The sequence below is a fragment of the Archocentrus centrarchus genome, chromosome 2 (genome assembly GCF_007364275.1).
Source record: "Archocentrus centrarchus isolate MPI-CPG fArcCen1 chromosome 2, fArcCen1, whole genome shotgun sequence".
Classification (NCBI taxonomy): domain Eukaryota; kingdom Metazoa; phylum Chordata; class Actinopteri; order Cichliformes; family Cichlidae; genus Archocentrus; species Archocentrus centrarchus.
Window position 1 is genome coordinate 12,242,271 of NC_044347.1, and position 23,149 is coordinate 12,265,419.

Sequence of the window (23,149 nt, forward strand, 5' to 3'; positions counted from 1 at the left end):
CTGTCAAGGTGGCCTGTCCTCTGAGGGAGAATAATTATCTGCTTTAATTAAGTACATTAAACTGTGCGTGTGTGTCCGTGTGTGTTAAAGGACGATTATGCTTGACTGGAAAAGAAAGCGTGCACAGAAATATTTGTGTGCATTCATGTGTGGTGTTTGTGAATGCGTTAATACACGAGAACGTGTATCCATGTGTGATATCTGAATGTGTTTTCTGTGTGTGTGTGTGTGTGTTTACATGCGGTAATCTGCTGCATTGTCTTTGTGGGCTTCATGATGACAGCGTCACGCAACACTCAACACAATAAACTTTGCATTGCAATGAGAGCTCATGCGCAGAGAGAATCCCAGTTGGGGCCAGATGCAGGAATTCCCTAAATCTTTGGTGCAATGCTGCAGAATCTCACATTAAAGGTGAAGCGAAATATTCTGAGGAAACCAAAGTGGGAAAAGAAAATGAATGTTGGCTTCATTGGTGCGTCTGGGTCTATGTGTTTAATGTCATCAAATCTGCCTTTTTAATGCTTTCTCTTGTGTATTTCCAAGATAAAAATAAAGCATTATATCATCTTTTCCTCCTCATCAGCCACATGTCGTGTTACATTCTCAGAATTTGGCCGAAGTTCAAACAATATGGTAAAAATAGTCAGTGTGAGTCATAAGCTCAGGCTTCAGACTGCTGTATCTCTTCTTACCTTCACCTGGTACAGCCGCAGCGCACCCACAATGTTAAGGTAGGACAAATCACAAGCGCTGGGTGCTGCCCCTCAAGCTGGCTTCCAGAAGCTGGACAATCAGAAGAAAGTGGTATATAATGAAGCAGACCCTTAAAGAGACAGGAGCTGGAAGAGCTTATTGTTAGAGGATAAAGGTGACTACTAGCCTACTTAAAGGTGCAGTAATGGCTAACACTCAACATGATGAAATTTTAAAAAATGACAAATGATGGGCTATCATCTCTGATGGACAATCACTCCCATGGACAACACAGTCACATCAGTGGGCAGGTCCTTTATCATGGTGTCTGAAGGAGAGACACGGCAGCTCCTTCCTTCCTGCTGTGTTCAGACTATACATTCAGCAGCACTTGTGCAATATTATATACCATGCTGTGAAATAACAACACACCTCATGTAAGTAATAAAATCCATTATATTACGTGGTCTTTTGTCTACCTTTAATATTTTGTTTTTACGTTTTTCTCTCTTTTAAAGCTTTTTTTTTAAGCATTTATTATGTTGTTTTTTTATGTTGCTATTCTGCTATATTTTAACTGCTGTAAATCCTCCTGCTATGGGACTAACAATAATGCACAGCACCACATTTAGAGAAAACCAATCACAGCATATCAGCACAAACCTCATACCAGCTGTCAGCACGGTGGTAGAGGGGTGATGATTTGGGCTTGTTTTGGAGCCACAGGACCTGGACTTGATTGTAATCTTTTGGTTGATCATGAACTTTTCTGTATACCAAAGTATTCCAGAGTCAGACCCAAGGCCGTCTGACAACTAAAGCTTGGCTAATAAAAGAGAATGATCCCAAGCACAGCAGCAAATTTACAACAGAATGACTGAAAAAAAAAATCAAAGTGCTGCAATGGGCCAGTCAAAGTCCAGACCTCAACTCAAAAAAGCTGACTTCAGTTGCGTGTATGTTGCTTTCGGTCCTGCAGACATCATCTGTACACACAAGAATACAAATGTTAACTTCATAGGTTTTATTGATACTTTCTGAACAGAAACACTGAAAAAAATCTGTGAATTTTCACAGGTGATACAGCATCACTTACAAATGTGTCAATACTCAATCAGCATTTGGTACAAATATATAAACTCCTCGTGCATTTTCTGCTCAGAAAATGTCATATTCTAAACATTGCAGCAGTCACAAAAAACATATTAGAGACAAGAAAGACGTTTCAAAAAAACAGAAATGAACAATTAAAGCATCACAGCTGATTATCGTTGCTGAAATCACAGAATCAAAAATGCATGAAAACAAGAAAAATGTAACTAACTTTTTGTTTTAAAACTGATCGTGTAGTTTTTGATTTACATTTTACATAACTAATGCACAGTCTGGGGTCAGCTGGTAAAAATGCAACTAAAACATATTTCATCATCTAAAAATAAAATAAAAATTTTGTAAATATTTATAATCATTCTGGAGGTGTCCAAAAGGAATTTGGTAAGATGCACAAAGGAATAAAAACACATTTCACTTATATTGTCATCAAAAGTCTTGATTAATCAAATCCTTTGTATTTGCAGCCAGACTATATGTTAAAAACCAAATTTACTAGCCAGCAAGCTAATGCTATTAGCTGCCTGCTAAGTCTCCATTTTTAAAAAGACTCAAGCTCCCAAAACAATTTAGCTGTCATCATCGGGTTTTTCTTTTAAAATTAGTGTAGCAGTAGTAGTGTTAGTGGCTTTAAGATATATTTCCTGGTGTTTACACTTTTAATGAGAACAATTTGTGCCTCATCCTACCCCTTCCTTTCCTACAGAGCTATGTTTGCCCAGACATAGCTCTGAAGCTAGCCACCAGATAGCACAACATTATGTCAACTAGTTCTGTAGTTTATAATTAATTTTCTTTACAAACACTTCAGTTAGAACATGGTATATTACCTTAGATGGCACCTACTTAGCTAACTGACTGTTTCTTCTAATTCTGCTAAAATCTCTAAAAAAAACCCTTATTTTTCATGGATGCCTGGATATTAAAATCAGTGGAAGAAAATGGTTAGATGGATGGACGGATTACAATACCTGGGAAAACAGCCACACTGAGCACTGGAGCTGAAATAATTTGGACAGTTTTTAACTCTCAGTTGTGCCTTCGCATTTGGACCCAGAAATAACTAATACCAGACTTAACAAAACAGATGCTTTTGCCGAGTTGACTGGATTTTAATGTTGATCTAAAAACTCAAATGCTTTTTTTTTTGTTTTTAGTTGGACTTAACAACATTACAGTTTTTATTTTAGAGTCCAAAATCAGAATCAGAATCAAACTTTATTTATTATTATTACTTTATTATTGGCCAAGGTATGCTACGCATACAAGGAATCTGTAATGCTTCTCTTTATCTAATTGTGCACTCTCTGTCTTTTAATTTTAAAATATATTTTAAACTTTCTTCTTAAAAGATTTCAGGATAATAAACTTGGCAATAAATAAGTTTATTTCCTCTTAAATGGTTTGACATCTGTAAGGAAATTGCATTTGTGGGTTGAGCAGCAGAGCTGTATGGAAACTTGTTTCCACCACTAAAAAAACATTTTGAGTTTAAGTTAATAACTCAAAATTTCAAGTTAGCGCTGCCAATTAGGAAGCTCTGTTCCTGGTTACCGGGAAGCAGAAATCACCAACGCATGCACACTTAAAATCGGGTAGTTACAGTATCAGTATCAGTATCAGTATCAGCAGTGTATAGCAAACATGAACAAATTGTCATCAGCTTTTTAACCTTTAAATACCTTATAGCAAAAAACAGCTGCATAAAAGGTAAGGCATCAATCTTTTCATGTAAATCTGTTGGACAGCTGATGCCTTCAGCCTCCTGCTTCCAGTTAACAAGGAAATGATGTACTGTCACGGAGCTTTCTGATTGGCAGAACTAACTCAAAATTTTGCACTATTAACTCAGAATTTTGAGATAAGGATGGTGAATTTTTCTTTTTTTAGTGGTGGAAACAAGCTACCATAGGGTTGAGGATGTGGGTTGCGCCCATGAGAAACTTGCCAAATCTTCTCTGCCAATGCCAAACAGATTATTCTGCTACTGACTTTTCTATGGTGTTGTTTATTGGCTTGGATGACTGAAGTCTGAAGAAACAAGTTATATTGGCAATTTAACAATTTACTCATTTAACAAACAGGGGCCTCTGTTGCATGTGGAAGAACCATACACATCCACAACAGCCTGGCACCCCCTCCTCATGCTGGTGACCAGCTTGGTCATACACTGTTGTGAAATGGCATCCCATTCTTCAACTGGCATTTCTCACAATTCAGCCAGTGTGGTTGTGTTGGTCACTCTGGCACCAACAGCATATGCAAGCTGATACTACAATTGTTCAGTGGGGTTGAGGTCAAGCCTGCAGGCAGGGTGTTCCATCCTGTCCAAAATCTGGAGGTAGTCTCTGATAAACCCGCTCTGTGGGGGTGAGCACTGTCATCTTGGAGGATAGAGTTCAGACCCAGATTGTGGAGATATGGGACTGCCACTGGTTGAAGAATCTCATCTTCTCTGCATTGTGATGACAGTGATAACAAGCCTGATTGTCAGTACCTGGGGTACCAATAGCAGAATAAGCTCTCTGGCATTGGGAGAGATTTGGCAAGTTTTTCACAGGCACAACCCACATGCTCAACTCTGCTGCTCAACTCACAAATGCATTTGTAGCACCATTTAAGGGGAAATAAACAGGTTTTTCAGCAGTATAAGATTTATTGCCAAGAAGCACTGTTACAACAAAGAAATAATCAACAAAAATTTCCTTAATATTTGTGCTAAGTTCATTTTCATGACATGCCCCAGTTACACAAGCTGAGAGACATGTTGGTGACACCTTTGAAGCCACAGGTTTCTAGGAAAAACTGTGCATTGCCCAACTCAATGATAAATGGTTGCAGGCAGTCACAAGGTGAAATCGGTCACAAAGAGGTAAAGAGTGCATCACCAAAAACATCCTTGTGATTGCTTTTGTTGCAAGGAAACTGTAATGGTTGTGCACAGTTTGCATGGAAGATGCCGGGTTGTCTGCAAACACTCGCCATCTACTCGCCAAGCAGTGATGAAACTATAAAAATGTGACACAAACCAGAAATTAAAACCATTTGTCTTCAAAATATAAGTTGTGCCTTTGGAAATGTGTTGGTTAGCTCAATAAATATTTTAAAGGTGAACGTTCTCCATTTCTGTTTTGTGTCACACTTTTCAGTTTCACTACTGCTCTGCAAGCAGTTGGCAAGTGTTTACAGACCAGTAGGTGTCTTCCATTGCAAAGTACAGGTGACAGATGCAATCTGCTAGCGACAAACCAATCTCAAGGGACCAATTTTATCTAGTAACAGCCAGCAACTAAATGTTTGTTATGCAAGAGGATTGAATATTAAATAATCCCACTAAGAATAAATCCAATAATAATAATAATAACTGATTTTAACACAAGTATAGAAATTACTTGCATTAACAGATGTACTGCAGCTTTATGACACACAATCCCACCTTGGCATTGGGTAATAGTTTTTGGCAAGCTAATCACTAACAATTTTTGCACTATTTCTCATTAACTTTGATTTGACATTTTCTTCTTTTTGTTTCTTTTATATATATGTATATATAAAAATGCCTGTGAAATGCAGTCAAATAATAAAAACTGCCCATCTCAAATGGAGGGAAAATCTGTGTCTGTATGAAAGTTAAGATCATAAGCATACTCAGTTCTGTATGAAGGTCAGATCAACATTTAAGTAGTCTGAAATGTCACAGTACTGCAGTGTCTGAGGAGTCATGTTGTCCTGAGGGTAAAGCAAGTTAATATACAGTAACAAAAAGAACGAGGACAGAAGCCTGAAAATGCCATTTACTGAAGCAAAAGGGAAAGCTGGAAAAAAAAAACAGCATGTAATACTTAAAGCTGTCAAAAGGTGGTAAAGAGGACAAAGTGTGAGGTAGAAAAGAGATAGAGAAAAGCATAGAGAAAGGAAAGCAGAAACAACATAAGAGGTAGAGAGCACAAGAAAGGTATAGAAAGAGACAACATGATGCTTAAAAACACAAAGATCCAGATTCAGAAAGCGGCATTACTATTTCTGCTGTTTAATCAATCAACAACCAATCAGCGCTGCCATGATGCGGATGCTAGAGTCCAAACGAGTGAGCAGAATGTGCATGTCAGACCTGGCTTAGGAAAGCCTCAAGATTCTTCACACTGCTCTACAACTACACGGGATAATCTTTCATATCCATTCCAGACATGTAGTGAGCACCACGCTGTCACCACCTTCTGCCCACGAGTCAACGAAACTCCAGAGGGAAATCTCAGAACTGAGTTTCAGTAATTCTACCAGCCATCAAATCTTCTGTTTTCAAACAGCAAAATCTCCATATCCTGTAGGACAGAAAGCCGCACTGCGGAGGGTGTCGAGACAGTTGACAAGTATAAGTGTGCCGGTAAGGTGTTTCCACCTCTTGGTGATGGGGTTCCTCATCTTATCCAGGCCAAGATGGAGCTCCTGGATCACGTCTCGGTAGCTGTCCCCAACATGGGCAGCCCAAGTCAGCAAGAAGTCATAGGCTGGTTTCCACATAGACTAAAAGATTCAGGGTAGGGGTAAAGGGAAGTGAAAGAAAATGTCTTTTTTTAGGGACAGAAGGCAAAAGATAGGACCAAGTTTTTCTAGCCATCTTCACACATGTACCACAGCCCTGACTTTGCCTAGGACTTACACAAAGAACAATGCATGTAAGAATGGGACTCTTGAATGCATTTAGATTGAACTTTAGCAGCTCTTTGTATGTAATAAGGAGCGACAGGTTAAAGAAATTATGCGTGACTCCCTCACCTAAACCACACATAGTATAGCAGCTTGAATGCGCCTTAAGTGTTGCTGTGTGCTACTTTAGAAAGCACAACTGTGCAAAGTATCTTGACTTGTTTCTTTTGAAATTCTCAGAGATTTTGACAACTGTTGCCTTTTCTTGAAGAGTTTCTACCCAAGAAAATTTAGGTAGCACAGTGGCTTGGGCAAATATACTGTTTGTGGCTCAAAGGACATTTTGATCAATGGGAATATAACTACTGTAGTTTAGCCCATTTCTTTGGCTTGTACAGTCAATATAGTTGGTGGCTACAGGCATGAGACACATGGTTGCAATTATACTCAACTCAGTCAAATCTAAATGTACAGACATTATATGCACATTTTAAGACATAACTCACACAGGATACAAATTGTGAATAAATGTCAACAATTCCATAGAGAAATTGTATAAATAAAAAACAAAGGTAAAAGTTTTCTTTGGTATCAAAGTAATTCATGTATTGTTGTTGGTACACATCAAAGAGAAACTCCTAAACTCAGCAAACCTTTACTGGTACTACTTTGTCAGAAACACAGAAACAACAGGCTGCCATACAGTGTGCTATCCTAATGACTTCATTGCACATTATACAACATTATCAGTTGTACATCAAAGCTTGAACCTGACTAAAGATCTCTCACCTCATTATCCAGTAGATCATTCTTGTCTCGATGTGGAGCCTCATAAGCCTCCATTTGCTGCTTGGAGACTCGGGCCAGTTTCTCGGCCAGTTCCCTCCACCGAGACGCCACCTCCACTGCTGTAGTCAACAAGACAAAATCCAGGACCAACCTGGCAACCAGACCCTGGCAGTCCATCTTCAGCAATGCCTGAAATGGTCAGTAAACATTAGTAAGAAGTTAAGAAAGTCTTTGTATGTCGACATGGATGTGATTGGAAGAAAGCATCAATTGACAGTCACTATACTGAATATGCAAAAATTCATGTGGGGAAAGAATGGAAATGAAAATTTATATCCAGATTTTCTAGTCATGAAATCACTTAATCACTTCAGCATTGTTTCCCTGATTGAAAGAAATTCGAGGCTTGCCAAACAGCAACAGATCTGCCAAATCAAATATTTCATATTGTTTTCCATTTTCAAGGACCCTGTTGGCAGGATACCATTTTCCAGGACCTTGCAAATCATTATTGGAAAAATACAACCTATGTACATGCATAGTCCAAAACATCCTATGTCTATGTACATAGACATGGTTCAAGCATAAACTGTGGTTTAAAATTACTACCCAAGGTTAGAGGAAACATTTTGGGTCTGTTCCACTGACGATATTATGGACACATCCAACAGGCAGGATTATCTCATTTTTCCTGAGAATACCATGGGATCTCCAGGAGCAGTTGGAGAACATTACCTGGTAAAAGGGCATCTGGACTACACTGAATGCTGCTACAAAAACCCAAGTCCCCAAGAACAGGTTTAAAAATTTGGATATGACATACAACAAAAATGTGAAAAGCCATAGATTGAATATAAAAGACACACGTAACCACCACCACAACATGGCCCACTGGTTGGAAGGGAGATAAGGGTAGACATTTTAAAACCAGAAGAGTTGCCTCCTGTTGGCCATTAAAAAGGACATAGGTTTAACACACTTTTCAGACCTAGAAGGCATGTCCAAGTTTTTTACGCAACCTATTCAAATATAACATGTCTTCAATTGACTAGTAGAAAGCGTCCCGGTCTATAATGACCTCTATTGTCAAATTTTGCATACATCCAATCAATTACCTTTTCCCTTTCCAACACAGTATCCCCTCTTTTCCCTTTGAAACAATGCATATCTACAGACTAGTTTTCCACAATGTTTTAGAGCGGTATTAATGTAACGCTTCTCCTTTTGCATGCCGCTGCAAGGTAATGCAATTTACAGAGAGGTGTTTCTGTAATACTAACTAAGATTTAACCTTCAGCTGGAGTGATTTATTGCAAGGCCGTTGCGTTAGACTGCATTCTTTGTTCTTGATTTTTAAAAATATTTTTCGGTCTTCAACAGCTCAAACAAATTCATTTGTCGAGGACTACGGGGGTGAATCCATCCATTGTCTCACAAGAAAAGAGGGATAGATAAAAGAAGTCAGAAAAATGTAGAGCAAACACGTTTTGTGAGATTTGTGAGCTGAAGAGCGAAAACAAAGGCTGAAAATAGTTACAGGGCTTCCTGTGTAAATATAATCCGTTACTATCCTCTTAGTAATCCTGTCCCCAAGGGCTGCTGCTGTAAATACATTCTTACTCAGATAACCCGGTTAAATGAGGGTTAAAAAATATTGAGTTTTAATGAAAGCGGCTGACTGGAAAATTCACTCCAGGCAAGATTTTTTTTGTTTCCTGAAACGAGGAACGACAGCCACTAAGACGTTTTCGTTTTTACTGACAAAAAAAAGGAGTAGTGAGTGCATGTGTGTCTATTTCGAGATAAAGCTCTGGGCATCAAAGTGAGGCACTGTCCTGTGGTGAAACCTTTCAGGTTCTTTGCAGGGAAGGTTTCTTTTTTCTTTGCTGCCAGCCCCAGAAAAAGAACAACCTAGTGGAGACATGTGGGGATATTTAAGGTTTTGTGTCTTCCACTATGACCTAAGTGAACTCAACCAGGGATGTAATACGCACGTTTTTTTAGTATTTTCACACGAAAATATTTCAGTACAAACTCTAAAATATGCAGGAAAAGCATTAAGTAAAGCACAATCAAGGTCTTAAGTACTCTCAAAGGTGAGCTACCATAATTAGTTTAGGTCCAAAAGATGTATTTTACACCAGTTCAGAAGGTGAACTATCCATCCATCCATCCATGCATCCATCCATTCTCTACCTCATCTGCTTTTTAGGGTCAGGGGTGGCGGCTGGAGCCAGCTGTCATAGGAGAACTGTGCCTTGAAAAATATGTCTGTCCTGCTCATTGTCACTTAAGGATTCACGGGAACACACAGTCATGTTTAAAGGGCATAACAGGTCGAGTGCCCAATAACTCCACAGTATGGTTGTAATGATACTACACTTTCAAACTCAGCTTTTTTCAGCTTCAGTCTGGGACTTTAAGAGAAACATAACACTTTGTAGACACAAACAACCATGTTGCCCTGTTAAATTAATGCTCTTATTAACATTAGAGACGGGTAGGACTGATAATGTTTGCTGCTTAGTTCCCAAATTAACATTATCATTTTATTATTATTAGCCATAGGTGTTAGCTGGTACCCATAGAAGATATAAAACATGGATGTAGCTTCTGGGTCGAAAAAATGAACCTATTGCGGAAGTTTCTTAAAGTTGTATTCTATCTGAAGGCCACCAGATGGCATTAGCTGTGGTTGCAAAAAGGGTTCCAATCCTATAGAAGTCTACAGGGAAACTGCTTTCTGTCTTGACCTCTGTAAACAGTTTCCTGCTTAGAGTATTTGCTCATTCACTCACCCGCACACATCTGGCTGCAAAATGTGGTTTTGGAAACCTTCTGATATACTGCCTATGTCACTACCTTAATGATAACTTAAGACAGCTAATGTGGCCATATGGCTTTTGTTTACGTGTGTGCCAGCCACATTACCATTCACGATCACTGTTTATTACTTCAGTGCTGTTGAAACAGGAGCTTTACTGACCTCAAGAAATTCTTTTGTAAATACCAGATTTAACTAAAGCTGTCAGCACAATGTTAAGAAACAACTTTATGTCACTTTATGTCCAAAAAAAAAAATCTCTGTATTGTTTTCAAGAGATATGAACTGCAGCTGAACTAAAGCCGGGCTGTACTTTCATGTAATACCAGTTTGTACCACAAGGTGAAGTGAGGTAAGTCACAGAGAACAACTTCGTGTTTACAAAATGGGGGCAGCTAAAAAGAAATACTGAAATGTAAACAGAGGTACACACTGGTAAAACACTGCCCCCTAGTGGTGAAAGTTAATTACAAAATTACCTTTTAATAATAAAAGCATCTAAATTTAATGAAACTCATAAAAATACAGACAATATCTGATTTTCAAGCCTAACATCACATGCACCATAAAAACTCAAATATTAAAGAGGAAACTTGGGGCACTGTCTTGAACAAAACCAAACTGCTGCTTTTTTTTAGACCTCTGTTATCATATCTCTGCCTCATATCGGAAAATGATTTCAAGTTTTGCGCTGTTATGCAAGTCATTTAAGAGAAAACAGCTTTGTGATTGAACAGTATGTGGCAAAAAAAAAAAAAAAAAAGCTTCTGTTCCTTATGAGAAAACCTCTAGCACTAGAGCATCGAGTAAATTTAATAAAGCTTTTTCTACTAATTCAGCCTCTCTGTCAGTCAGCTGCAGCTTCAAAGCTTTACACATATAAACGCACCCACAGACACGCGCACAGTCTCCAGCCACCAAAACACTCGAGTCTGAATCAAAAAGATCAAATTTCTTTCTCTCATTCGCTCCCTGTCATTCACATTCAGATTCAAGATAAGCAGCAGCCTGCTGCCACATTATCTGACTTTCACTCATGCTGCTGTAAGACTGAAGCACTGACTTTATGTGATGCACACAATAAACTACCAAAACATCACGACAGGAGTGAGAGGCAAATTTCTGCCGTGCACTTTCCTCTCTAATTTACCGACAGTCACAATAAAAACAGCGCAATACAGCTGATGAGCTGATTAACTGATAATCTAAACTATCTTCATACATGACTGCGATTGGCCAACTTACTCTCACATTGTGGTCTCGTGTGTTTCTCTGTCATACACAAGTTGCATTTTGGTGCTGGTGCTGCAATATTGGCTGTTGCGAGATAACATTTCACAGATGTACGAAGTCTGCACTGAGAGGCTGGAGGGGTGGTGGTGGTGGAGTCGCAGGTTTATCAGTGTGTTTCGCTTTTCTTCTGCTTGCAGATTTGTTTAATTTTCCTTTGCATTTTACTGTTGCTTTCACCCAATGGCTCGCTTTAATGACTTGGTTAGGCTGAGGAAATGATCATAATTTGGATTAAAACTGGACAAGAGTAGTCCCATCTCACCAATTCCATAACCCGGAACTTTGACAACATGGCATAATTTGATGTCCTGGGAATAAGCTCAAGCTGGAGGCGGCTGGAGCCTGTCCCAGGTATTATAAGGTGAGAGGCGGTCAATCTGTCACAGAGTTGCACATAGAGACAGAAAACCACTCACATCTATAGCCAAGAAACCTAACATGCATGTCTTTGGACTTGTGGGAGGAAGCCAGAGAGAGCCCACGCAGCAATGGGGAGAACATGTAAACCATAAACATAGAAAGGCCCAAGCCAACTGAGGGATTTGAACCCAGGTCTTTGTTGCTGTGAGGTGACAGTGCAAACCACTGTACAGACTTCACGGATGGTCGGTACCTTACAGCAAGCCTTAATAGTCACAAATTTTCATTAAAAATGCTCCATAAGGCACAGACAGTAAAAACACAACCAGCTACCAGCCAGTGTGTGTCTGATCACTGACACTGAATAACCAACTAGATTGCCAATAAAATGCTCTTATATTAAAAATAAACAAACAATGTGCACTTGCTTTTCATCTGCAATGATAACATTTCTTTCTTTGCAGGAGACGGTGTGACAGGACCACTGTTATATGTGGAAAAAACACAACGTTTTGATGCTTCAAGCATGTCTGCTGGTATTTATAGAGATTAATGGATTGATCAGTAATGAAAACTCTTAGCTGTGGACAACAAACACTTACTGAAACCATTAAACCATTCATTACAGCTCAGTGGAAGCAAACAAAGTATTTGAATCACACCTTACAGAAAATACAACAAAATGCAACTGCCTGTTACCACCCCGAAAAACGACTGTTCTGAAGAAAATAAATGACATTAAATTACATAAAATATGCAAAAAGAAAAATGAACAAAGCTTCTTGGAGCTTCCTTTTGTCTTCCAATGTAATGATATCAGTTAAAAGTCTTAAAAGTCCGAGCCAAAAAAAAAAAAAAAAGCCTCAAATGGGCTGATGTCATATTGGTTTTTAATTCAATACATGAGCATGTTTACAGGATGTAATTCATGCTTCTGTAACTGCTGATAAAAACTCAGTTTTATTGAGATCGTATTGCACAGAGTGGAAAACAGAAGAATCGATGAGACGAAGAGCTGCAGGAGCTTCAGTTCCACTCAGATGAAACCAAAGCTCTGCCATGTAATCAGGGTAAAGTAAAACCTCTCACAGTGCTGCTGCTGGAAAGTGGTTTACACTGAAAACCACTGAACTAATTCATTATTCATTTCTTACCAGTAATTGGTTAATAATTGATATCAAATGCTAGAAGACGGCCCAGAGGCTTCATTTTACAGGTCTTAAAGCTTTCTGTAATTTCTGACATGTAACTCTACAGTGGTAATATAAAGTAATATAATTGGTGGTACTACTACTACTACTACTACTACTTTAGTTTCCTTTATTTAAATCCAATTAGACACTAATCTTGGTCCAGGTCCTGTTAATTGGGTAATTATTATTATAATTATTTCTTAGAAGTTACTGTTGTAAACAGCTACAAAATATAAACAAACAGGTTAATGAAATTCATGCAATTAATAAATAACTGCAGGGCTAATTCTCCCTGCTGGTCTAACCTTTAAGAGAGCATTTAAATACAATAAATACCAAAGTCCTTAATTTAATTTGGTGAACCCTGCAGAAGTCTTGTTTTTGTTTGTTGTAATAATCTGTGTATCTGACTTATTTTCCAGCTTGTGCAAAAGCAAAAATACTTTATCTTTTAACCTTATAATCCCACAACCATGTAATTCCCAGTAATTACAATAACCTGGTTTAAACTTCTATTCCTCCTCTGTCTTTTCTATTATAGATTACAGGTCTGCCATAAAGTTAATTAACCTGAATAACCTACAATGTTCAGGGCAGTCTTTTCAAACCGCACTGAGACATTAATTTATTTTCTCTTTAACATCTGCCTGATGAGCACTTTGGCCTTTCACTGTGACGTCCTCCATCTGCTGACTCAGGCTTCACGCAGGTCTCAGCCTAAATATAGTGCCGGTCAAGCCGGGCTGGCCAAACATGTCAGGTGCTGTCTGAAAACGGACGTGATGTGTTTGAATGCAAAGCTGGAGCTCCTATAAATGTGGGAGAGGTGTGTTGTTTTAAGCCGGAAAGGATTAAAGCAGGAGGCATGACAGACTTGGTGCTTCATGACATCATAAGAAAGGCTGGGAGGCCAGTGAGGGCAACAGGCAAAAGAAATTAAACAATACTGGATTTTTTGTTTTCTGAGTCAAGATAAGTGTCATCCAATTCTCAGATATATACCACATGCTCAGTCTGCACCAGATGGAGGTCAGGGGTCAGCGTCTTGCTCAAGGACACTGTCAGCTGTTGTTTCAGCTCCAGCTGAAGTTATTTACATTTCAGTCCCTTTTGTTTTACCTTTGAGGGTATTTTTTGTTTTCTGGCTTTAATTCTAGTAAATTATCATTAGCCTAATAGCATAATTGCCTAAGTCATATTTTGGCATATTTTGAGATACCTACCTAACTCTACTCTGCTAACAGTGTAGATTCATTTAGATAGATATCTCAATTTTGGCCAAAATATGATTTAGGCAATTATGCTATTAGGCTAACGCTATGCTACTTTGCTTTTTTTTTTTATCTTGAGGTTTTACTGTACTTTGATTGATCCAGTCATGTCAGGAAGTTTACAGTATAAAAATGCATAATACCAATATTAAGTTGAAAGTTTGTGTTGAAATTACATCTGAAAAAGTGCACTCTGTGTCTTCTGAAGTCCTAACAAGTCATCTTTGATTAATAATTGATAACTGAAAATCAGCACTGCCAAGTTGGTGCCAGCGTTAGGGTGGAGTTGAACAAAATTACATAATCTCCTTATATGCAGATTGTGTAGATATACTTAGTAGAAACGGAAACAAATGCATAATGTAAACTTAGAGGACCAAGACTTTATCGTTGAGGAATTCCATTACTGATAGCTATATAGCAGCAGAGTCTAAAACACTATAAAATAACTTTGACTCATTTTGTTCTTTCAAATAAATGCCCGAAAGGTAACACGAAAAGGAAAAACAATGCACCATTTCTTCATGAAACTCCAGTTTCCAGCCTATTTTTTTTTTGTTTCAGATTAACTAACAACATGATTCTGCATTAAAAATAGAAAAACTCTACTCCATGAGAGATTGAAGTGCTCAAATAGTGGGAGATACTGGTGAGCCACAGGAAACTCGCAAAGCAGATGGACAGACGGCGCTGACAGATGACCGAGCGGCTGTCAGATAAATGAGCTCCACTTCCAAGAGCTTCGACAGGAGAGTGGCAAGGAAAGAGGGGCAGAGCACGAGAAGAGTGCGTGATAATACTGACAGGTAGGAAAGAGACAGACAGAGAAAACAAATGAATACAAGGCAGACAGAAGAGAACAGAAATACAAACTGAAAAAGCTGAAAAACAACATCTCAGACAGACAAGCAAACAGCCAATTGTTTTCTGTCAAACTTTGTTATACTTGTCATAAAATGAAGATTAAATATTCACCAAAAACAAATTCACCTCATATTAAAAAAGAAAAACCAGGTTTTGCCAATGCAAATGATTATTTTGATTGATCAAATGAGCTTTATTCTGAAACTAAGTTCAGAACAACCGTCAGGGCAAGCAAGGCAACCAGTGCTTGTCAAGTAAAATCTCTAAAACAGACATCAATTAAAACATACCAAAATAAAGCGATCTCTCTCCTTTTATCTCAAACGGTGCTGTCATAAAGCCTATCATCATCATCATGCCTATTTGCATCCATCCATTATATCACTGCCATCTTGTGGCTGCAGTTGGCAACTGTCTCTGGAAGCAGGATTAAAGCAGCTTGTCCATGGAGCCACTGAAATGTGTATGGAGTAGGCATTCTCATTGGTGTGTTTGTGTACCGTTGACAATGGCTGGAGCTTGTCAAGCTGAGAGGCCAGCAGCTTGCAGATGGTTTGCATCTGAGCTGATTAAAAGCTGTTGTGGTGCTCACAGGACAGATACTACAAACATATGATTTTATGGAATATGATGCATTACTGCAGGTTAAACAGAATATAAAGTCTGGAAAATGAGCTAAACCCAAAACATCTACAGCAGTATTACTGATCCATGTAAGAATGATGGGAAACATTTTTCTGCAGAATACTTTTATTTTTGAAACTTTATGCAGTATTTGCCACTACCACAGTTTTGTGTGTAGTGAGGTGTTTTCACAGTATGTTATTGCTACTTTTGCTAAAACAATGTTTGTTTGTTTTTTAAATCCTCCACTACTCACTGTCAGCTAATATTAATTAGTTCTAAAAGACTAAAGGAAGCTTAATTTATTTTTGAAGAGGGCAGGAGGGCTATAGGCTCTGCTTGCCTTTCTGTAAAAGTCACCGCACGCCATTGGTTTCAACATTTCTTTGCTTCTAGAAAACATAAAAATGACTAAGAAAACAGGACTGACAAATCAGTATAATGACATTTTGAAACTTTTCATATGTTTTTTATTTATCTGATCACCCGAAGAACGTTAATCAGGTAGGCAGGATATTGCATTTATGTCAAATAATCCCATTATGTCAGAGTGCCTCGTCTAAGTCTTATCAACTCATCAAATATGGGGCTTGGAAAGGACCCCTAGGCATCATATTTTAAAGCAGTGAGTAATTTTTCATTATACAGGGCTAATGTGATTAAGGGGTTTTAAATGAACCCAAACCACAATCTTCTCCTAGAATTAACCTTTTAATACTGAACCTGTTGCCGGCGACAGAACGTACTTCAAAAGTGCCGCTGTTCACCGACTTCTGGCAACAATTACTGTAATAATTTACGGTTTCTAAGCTTTCTTTTGAATTTTTCCGATAGGACAAATGGTCACATAATTATGGTAGTTCAAAGTTCCTTTGATCAGCCACCTCAGTGGTGATACACTACACGTTGGCCAGCTGTTCACGGCACGTAAGGGCAGTTAATGGGTAGTTCAGTGGCGATTGCCACTGTTATAGGGTTAAGCGACAAGTTCTTGGTGCCAAAACCATCCAAGAACATCCCAACCAGGACTTGAACTGAGATCTGTTAGCAAATAAACTCATTAACTCACTTCAGTGCCAGTGGCATCTCACAGAACATCAGTATTTAATGCACTGGATCCACTCACAACTACTAACTTTTGTTTCTATGAAGGTTTAATGCACCTTTAATATTTTGTCCAAAATATTAAGTAGTCAAGATCTGGGCATTAATCTCATATTATTAAGAATGAAATCAATCATCAACAACAGGAAACCTGCTCTTTCTAGCTTCACTATTTTTGCAATCTGCTACGAACTAAATCAAACACAAGGAAGATTTTGGTGCAGAATCCTCTTTACGACTGGTTTCACATAGCAACAGCCAGCAACCTTCAGCAACCACTCGCCATCTGGTGGAGGAATACCCCAGCAACTGGGGCTGACCGGTCTCTAGTCTTGTGTAATAGAGGCATTAGCATGTGGTTGAACCCTGACACTTGGCTACCCCCAACATCGTTTTCAAACAATCTGGTGATTGTTAAGAGGTTAAAGAAGAGGTCTATAGCTGATTTCCCAACAGGAATTAAAGTTCTTATTGGCCTGAAAATGCTCATATAAATAGAGAAATATCAGCAACTTGGATCTCTTCCCTTTGCAGGTTCCTAGGCTGGAACTAGCTCGGATTTATTTGGAAAACCCTTGGTGTTTGTGCGTAGGTAAGACTCTCAGCTGCAGATGATGTCATACTTCTCAGCCAAATTTCTCTTTTGTGGTCCAATAAATGTGCTGCAGCCTGTTCTGGATAATCAGGCTGTTCAAATATTCATTGCTTAATTAACATGCTGATTTTTACAGGCTGTCACAGGGGAAGGAAGAGGCTGTGCATGTATGAAGAAGTCTAATTTTTCTGAGCTGTGGTGTTTGTTGCTGTTCAGTTTGATGGCCTTGGTTTCAGATTGGGGGATTGATTACATCCCCTTCAGGAGTGATTCTCCCCGCCTATGTGCACAAATCTATTATTAAAAGACACCCTCCTGGCCTTTGAGCTGCTCTCCTCCACTGACAAGCATAAGGGGTGGCTTTCTCATATCATCCTCTGCCTTTGTAACTCGATATGTGGTGTTAAAAAGATCTGTTGGGGCGGTGTCAGGTGCCCCCAAGCCCTCCAACGCCATCCTGATCAATGCATGTGCTCGTATTTCACATGGGAACACCTGTCGGCTAGTGTGGAGGAGAGGACTGTTGTAAATCCTGAACCAAGCGTGCTTATTCTGCAGGAAAACCTTTCCAGGGAGCTGGGAAGTTAGCGCTGTAACCTTTGTTCAATTTCCACTTTCTCAAAGATGAAAGGTTCAGCACTTTTTGCCATATTCACCTCTGTCAGTTGGCAGCTAGTTGCTTCTCTAGTGTCAGTTCTCCTGCAACTGAAGCCGCGTCTTGCATTAAACCGATTACCTCAACACATGTGCGGTCGTGCAGGAGACTAAAGATGACGAGATTAGCGGAGCTTTGTTTGTGAAGCTATTGTTCAACAAAAATACTCTAAGATAATAAAAAGATTTGGATATATTTGAAGCGATTATATAAGCAGATCAGCTTCAAGTACTGCAGAGCAGGAACTCAAGAGAAAGCTGCAGAGAGCGGGTTAGATGAAGATCAGCAGCGGGAAGCTCTCACTGCAGTTTGTGCGCATCATCAAAAGATTTTTACTGTGATTGAGTCGTACAGGGAAAAAAATCCAGCTGTGCCAGCATGCCCTGAAAATGCTTACATCTTGCCTTGGTGCAAATGTGCCCCCGTAATTGAGAAATGCATTGTGATGCATTTATTTCCCATACCCTGGACACAACAGTCAGAGGCACAAAAGGAGGGGGGGATGCCACTTTGGCCATTTTTTTATCCCTCCAAAGAGGAAACCTGGGATTGAACTGCATCCCTGAACCTCTTGCATTCACACAATGCCTCAGAGAAATGAAAAGTTTAGCGCACATGACTAAAGTGATAAACTGCACAGTGGTCTAAGCAATTTAACCCAAAGGAAGGTTGGGGGATAGTTCATAAACTACTACTGTGTTCTTTTTTCTTTCATTTTTCTCTACCCCCTTTCGTTCTTATTCTGACCTCCTGCTGTAGCTCAGGCCTCCTGTAATGACTGCTACTGTGGAGAAAAAGCAACAGAAATAAGAACCAACAGGGGAAAAAAAAAAATCCTGAAATATCTTTTCAACTCTGCTGCTGTGTGGGCACACAAAGAAAACAGAGAGTCAGGCTGCCTGAAAGAGAAGACAAATGGCACTAAAAAAATAGTAATAGATTTTTAAAAAAACAAACAGACTTTGGATTAAAAGCAAATGTTGGTAGAACAAGTCTGGCACCGTAGCCGGGCGATCGCTGCTGAAGCACCCGTTACTTGCCCTCAATAGCGGTGAACAGCTGATTGAGACGTGGCGTATCAGCTGATCGGCTGATCAAGGAACGTTGATCAGCTGGCTTTTTACCGTAACTCCGCAACCATTTGTCCTATCGAAAAAATGCAAACGGTTCCTGAAAGCCCAGAAATTGCACGTCACAGCCATATAGGGGTATTACGGTATTTTTTGCCGGATGTCTGTGAATGGCAGCACTTTTGAAGTATGTTGTGCCATGGCCGATGCATTCTGAGAAAAACGGTTAATTAGGAGTGAATGCACACTCTTTTTCTTTTAAAAATTGTAGACTGTATTTAAAAGATAATTCCAGACACTGTGATATCAAATATTGGTCGGCAAATTCCCATTTTAAATGTGCATTTTGGTTTTTGAAACCAGGCGAGAAACAAAGGAAAAATGCAAACCAAAACCCCAGAGGAAGAAACCCTGGTCCCAGCAAAGGGACTTGGCATCATCAGGCCAATCCCAACTTCAGACCCAATGATGGATGACCTCCATGTGCCATGAGAGAGGAGATCGCTGTCCTGAGATTCCAACTGCAGGACTCTCAGTGTATGCAGCAAACAAATCACTACAAAGTGGTAGCTGCAAACCACATAGCTGCCAAGCACAAGATCCAGGTGGATTGGCTTCACCTGCAGTTAAAGTGCTGCAGACAAAATGCAGAGAAAACAATTCAAGATCTCCAAGAATGACTGGAAGATGAACAAACCCGAGTCTAACACAGAGGAGAACTTCACACCTCAGCTGAGTGAAGCTCCTATCAAAGGCACTGCTAACACAGCGACTGTTGCAGGAAATAATACCACAACCGCAGAACCTGAAAAGACCTTGCACTGCAAGAACTGAGCAGCCACCTTGTTGAAGGTACAGAACTTCAAACAAGAGTTAGAAACCACCAAAGCTTCCTACATGTAAATCATAGAGGAGAACATGATCATCAGAAGCCAACTGAAGAAAACAGAAGCAAAGAAGAACCTACTGCAGCAGACTTTACTGTCTCTGCGGGAGACTCTGCAAGCAAATCAAGAGCAAGAGGCCAGCATTACCAAACCAGAAGAGCCCGAGGCCCAAAGTGAAACTGTGCAGGAAAATCTGCAAGTAAATCAAGAGAAAGAGGCCAGTGTAATCAAAGTAGAAAAGCCCGGGGCCCAAAGTGAGAATATGTCAGAGGAAAAGCCCAAAAAGAAAAAGAAGAAGAAGCGACACTGGCTGCTTAGACTATTCACTTAACTTTTTATAGGGCAAGTGACACCCATCCCGCGCCTCAGTGAGGTTAAGAAGCATGTGGTCATGAAGAATGTGGTCATGAAGAAATGGCCTAATGTTGTTTAAAGCTTTAATGTGACTGTTGTATTGTTCTAAATGTGATGTTGTAATGAATCTTCTGTAACGTCCTAAAATACATTTTCCTTTCACCATGTTTTTGTACACTACATGATACAGGAAAATGAAACATTTTGGAAAATGTCACAAAAATAATTAAGTCTTGTTATGTCCTCCAGTAAGACTCTAAGGCTGAATGTTAAGTATTTGCTTCTACCTGGTCTCCTACAAAATCACAGTTATCTATGACTAAATTACAAAAGCAAATAACTCTATTAACCAGAGAGTTACTGAACCCTCTGAAGCACAGCCTGGATTCAGTTCAGAGGCCGCTGTTTGGTTCAAGGTTAGCTCACAAAAGTAGATTCTAACTATAAAATACTTCCAGTGCCTAAACATCCCTTTAAGGAATATTTGCTATTGATTTTTAGTCATATATAAAGTTTTCCTTGCCTCCTCCAGCCCCCCCCCCCCCCCCCCCCCCCACCACCACAAATAGATTTGTAATGAACATCAGCCTCCAATTCTTTATTCATGTCAAAGAAATGAAGCGCGTTAAATGTGTTGTGTGTTCAGAGATGCTCTTCTGCACACCCTGGATGTAACAAGTAGTCACTTGAGTTACAGCTGCTTTCCAATCAGCAAGCATCTCTACTTTGGTCTCATCTGTCCAAAGGACATTCCTGGGAACATTGTCCCATTGTGTTAACACACACCTGAGCAGAAAAGTGCCAAGCCCTCTGCGTTTATAGAGGTACTCACCCTTAATCAAGTACATTTGATTAGCAGCACCTGGCTAGTCCTTCCCCCACTTTTACTGCTATGAAAGCAGTAAAGGTGTACTTTTTCACAACACTTGGAACTGTGATTTTAAGGGAAGCTGTGTGCTGTAGCGTGCCAGGCCAGCTCTTTAAAGGGTAAGCTAATAGCCTCACCACTTATGCTCTCTACTCAGCACACAGGCATGAGTGGTATCTATCAATCAAACTGAAAACAGACCCATAGATTGTTTGTGCAAGTTGTTGCAACATATAATTACATTTCAAAGTTAAGCTACCTGTAAGAGCCTGTAAAATGTGCACTTGTATTGTCACCTTTACATACGTTGAAACTTGGCAAGCATTAAACCAAGAAAAGGAAGATTTCTCACACATTTTATGTTGTAAGAGGGCCTCTATTGACCCCAAATACAACCATAACCAAGTTGATTTTGCTGCCTAACTAAACCAAACGTCTAGTAGAAAGCTAAACTTAACAAGAACCATCACAGATGGAGATATCCTCATCAGATAATGTACAAAATATACAACAAATTTATAAGTCTGGATAACATTAGAGACCCATTTCATAACAGAACAAACCCTTCAGTAGACATATTATATTACCTTCTGCAAAAGGTACATTTAGAGCCTGAAATCCTCCATGCTGTTTACTGTACACTTCAGATAAATACAAAGTGTACAAAGGTTACTAAACTCATCTCAGACAGATGAATATTGTACTGCACATATGCCAGATTTCATGGATCAACTCTTTGTGGTTTTGGAGTCTATAGACCAGAAAGGTAAAACCTGGTCAGCCAACACATCTGCACTGGTCAAAAAGGCCCAGCAGAGATTCCACTTCCTGAGGGTGCTGTGGAGGAGCCACCTGGAGGAGAAACTGTAGTTGTCTTTTCACCGCTCCACCAACTATGGCATCACGCTGTTGTTTAGGGGCCTGCACAGTCACAGATAAGAGAGCTTTGCACACGGTTACCAAGGCTGCTGAGAAAATCATCGGTCGCCCTCTGCCCCCTCTTGAGGACATTGAGGACAGCTTCCGCTGCCTCAGAAAGGCTGTGAAAATTGTGGCTGATCCCTCCCACCCTGCTCATCACCTGTTCAACCTGCTGCCATCTGCCAGATGGTTCAGGTCTCTAAGACGCAGGACAAACAGACTTAAAAACAGCTTTTACCCGAGGACCATCAGCTCACTGAGCACAACAAAATAATTAAGTCTTCCACTGTTATCTACATAAATGCTCAGTATTTGTATTTATATCCCTGGAAGTTGATTATGTGCAATATTCTTTTTCTCTGTGCAAAACGCTTCATGTTCGTTCCACGTGAGTTTTAAAGTGCAATATTCCTATGCTCCTCTTCAATTGTTTATACTGTATATACTATTTATTGCATATATGGCTTTAGTTGTATAGTTGTACACACAATGCATGATGACAATAAACGCATTCTTATTCTTAACCTCACAGACGCCCGGACTTACTGACAAGACAAATATTGTGTTGAATAGAAAAGAACACATATGTCAAATTATATATGTGGCTTTGGAGATTACAGTCCAAAAGGTAAAATCTTACAGACACCTGGACAGACAGACGGCTGGACGGTATGAAAACGATATATCCTCCCGCTTTATATCAGGTGGGAGGATAAAAACTGTTCAAGGCTCGAACTCAGGTCTCCTGATTGAACTGTCAGGTGTGTTTTGAGCTTCTACTACCCGTCAGCTCACCTACATGGAGTTTTTTTGGTGTTATAAAGATGCATCAAACTCATCTGTCATTCCAAAAAAGCTGACATGGGTTGTTTCATATACTGCCATCAAAAATCAGATCGTTTGTTCCACTTGAGGAGCCTCTTCTTACTAAACTGGGCCTAATATTTTTCTTTTCCACCTGTATGAGCTTTCATATTGTTCCCTTGATTTCCACTTCCCCCTCTCTTATAAGAGAAATCAAGAG

General features: G+C 39.5%; 1 protein-coding gene across 2 annotated transcripts in view; it reads right to left on the reverse strand.

Moving 5' to 3' along the window:
• Positions 1-1,705: 1,705 nt before the first annotated feature.
• LOC115792680 (SH3 domain-binding protein 4-A-like) overlaps positions 1,706-23,149 on the reverse strand; it is a 44,316-nt gene continuing 22,872 nt past the window's right edge. Inside the window, exons 4-5 of one of the 2 annotated variants that reach the window (XM_030747307.1) lie at positions 7,243-7,431; positions 1,706-6,330 (exon numbers count right to left, since the gene is read on the reverse strand). In XM_030747307.1, coding sequence (XP_030603167.1) covers positions 6,106-6,330; positions 7,243-7,431 — 414 coding nt within the window. In that variant the 3' untranslated portion in view covers positions 1,706-6,105. The remainder of the gene's footprint in view (positions 6,331-7,242; positions 7,432-23,149) is intronic. The other variant, XM_030747315.1, reaches the window with a different exon arrangement.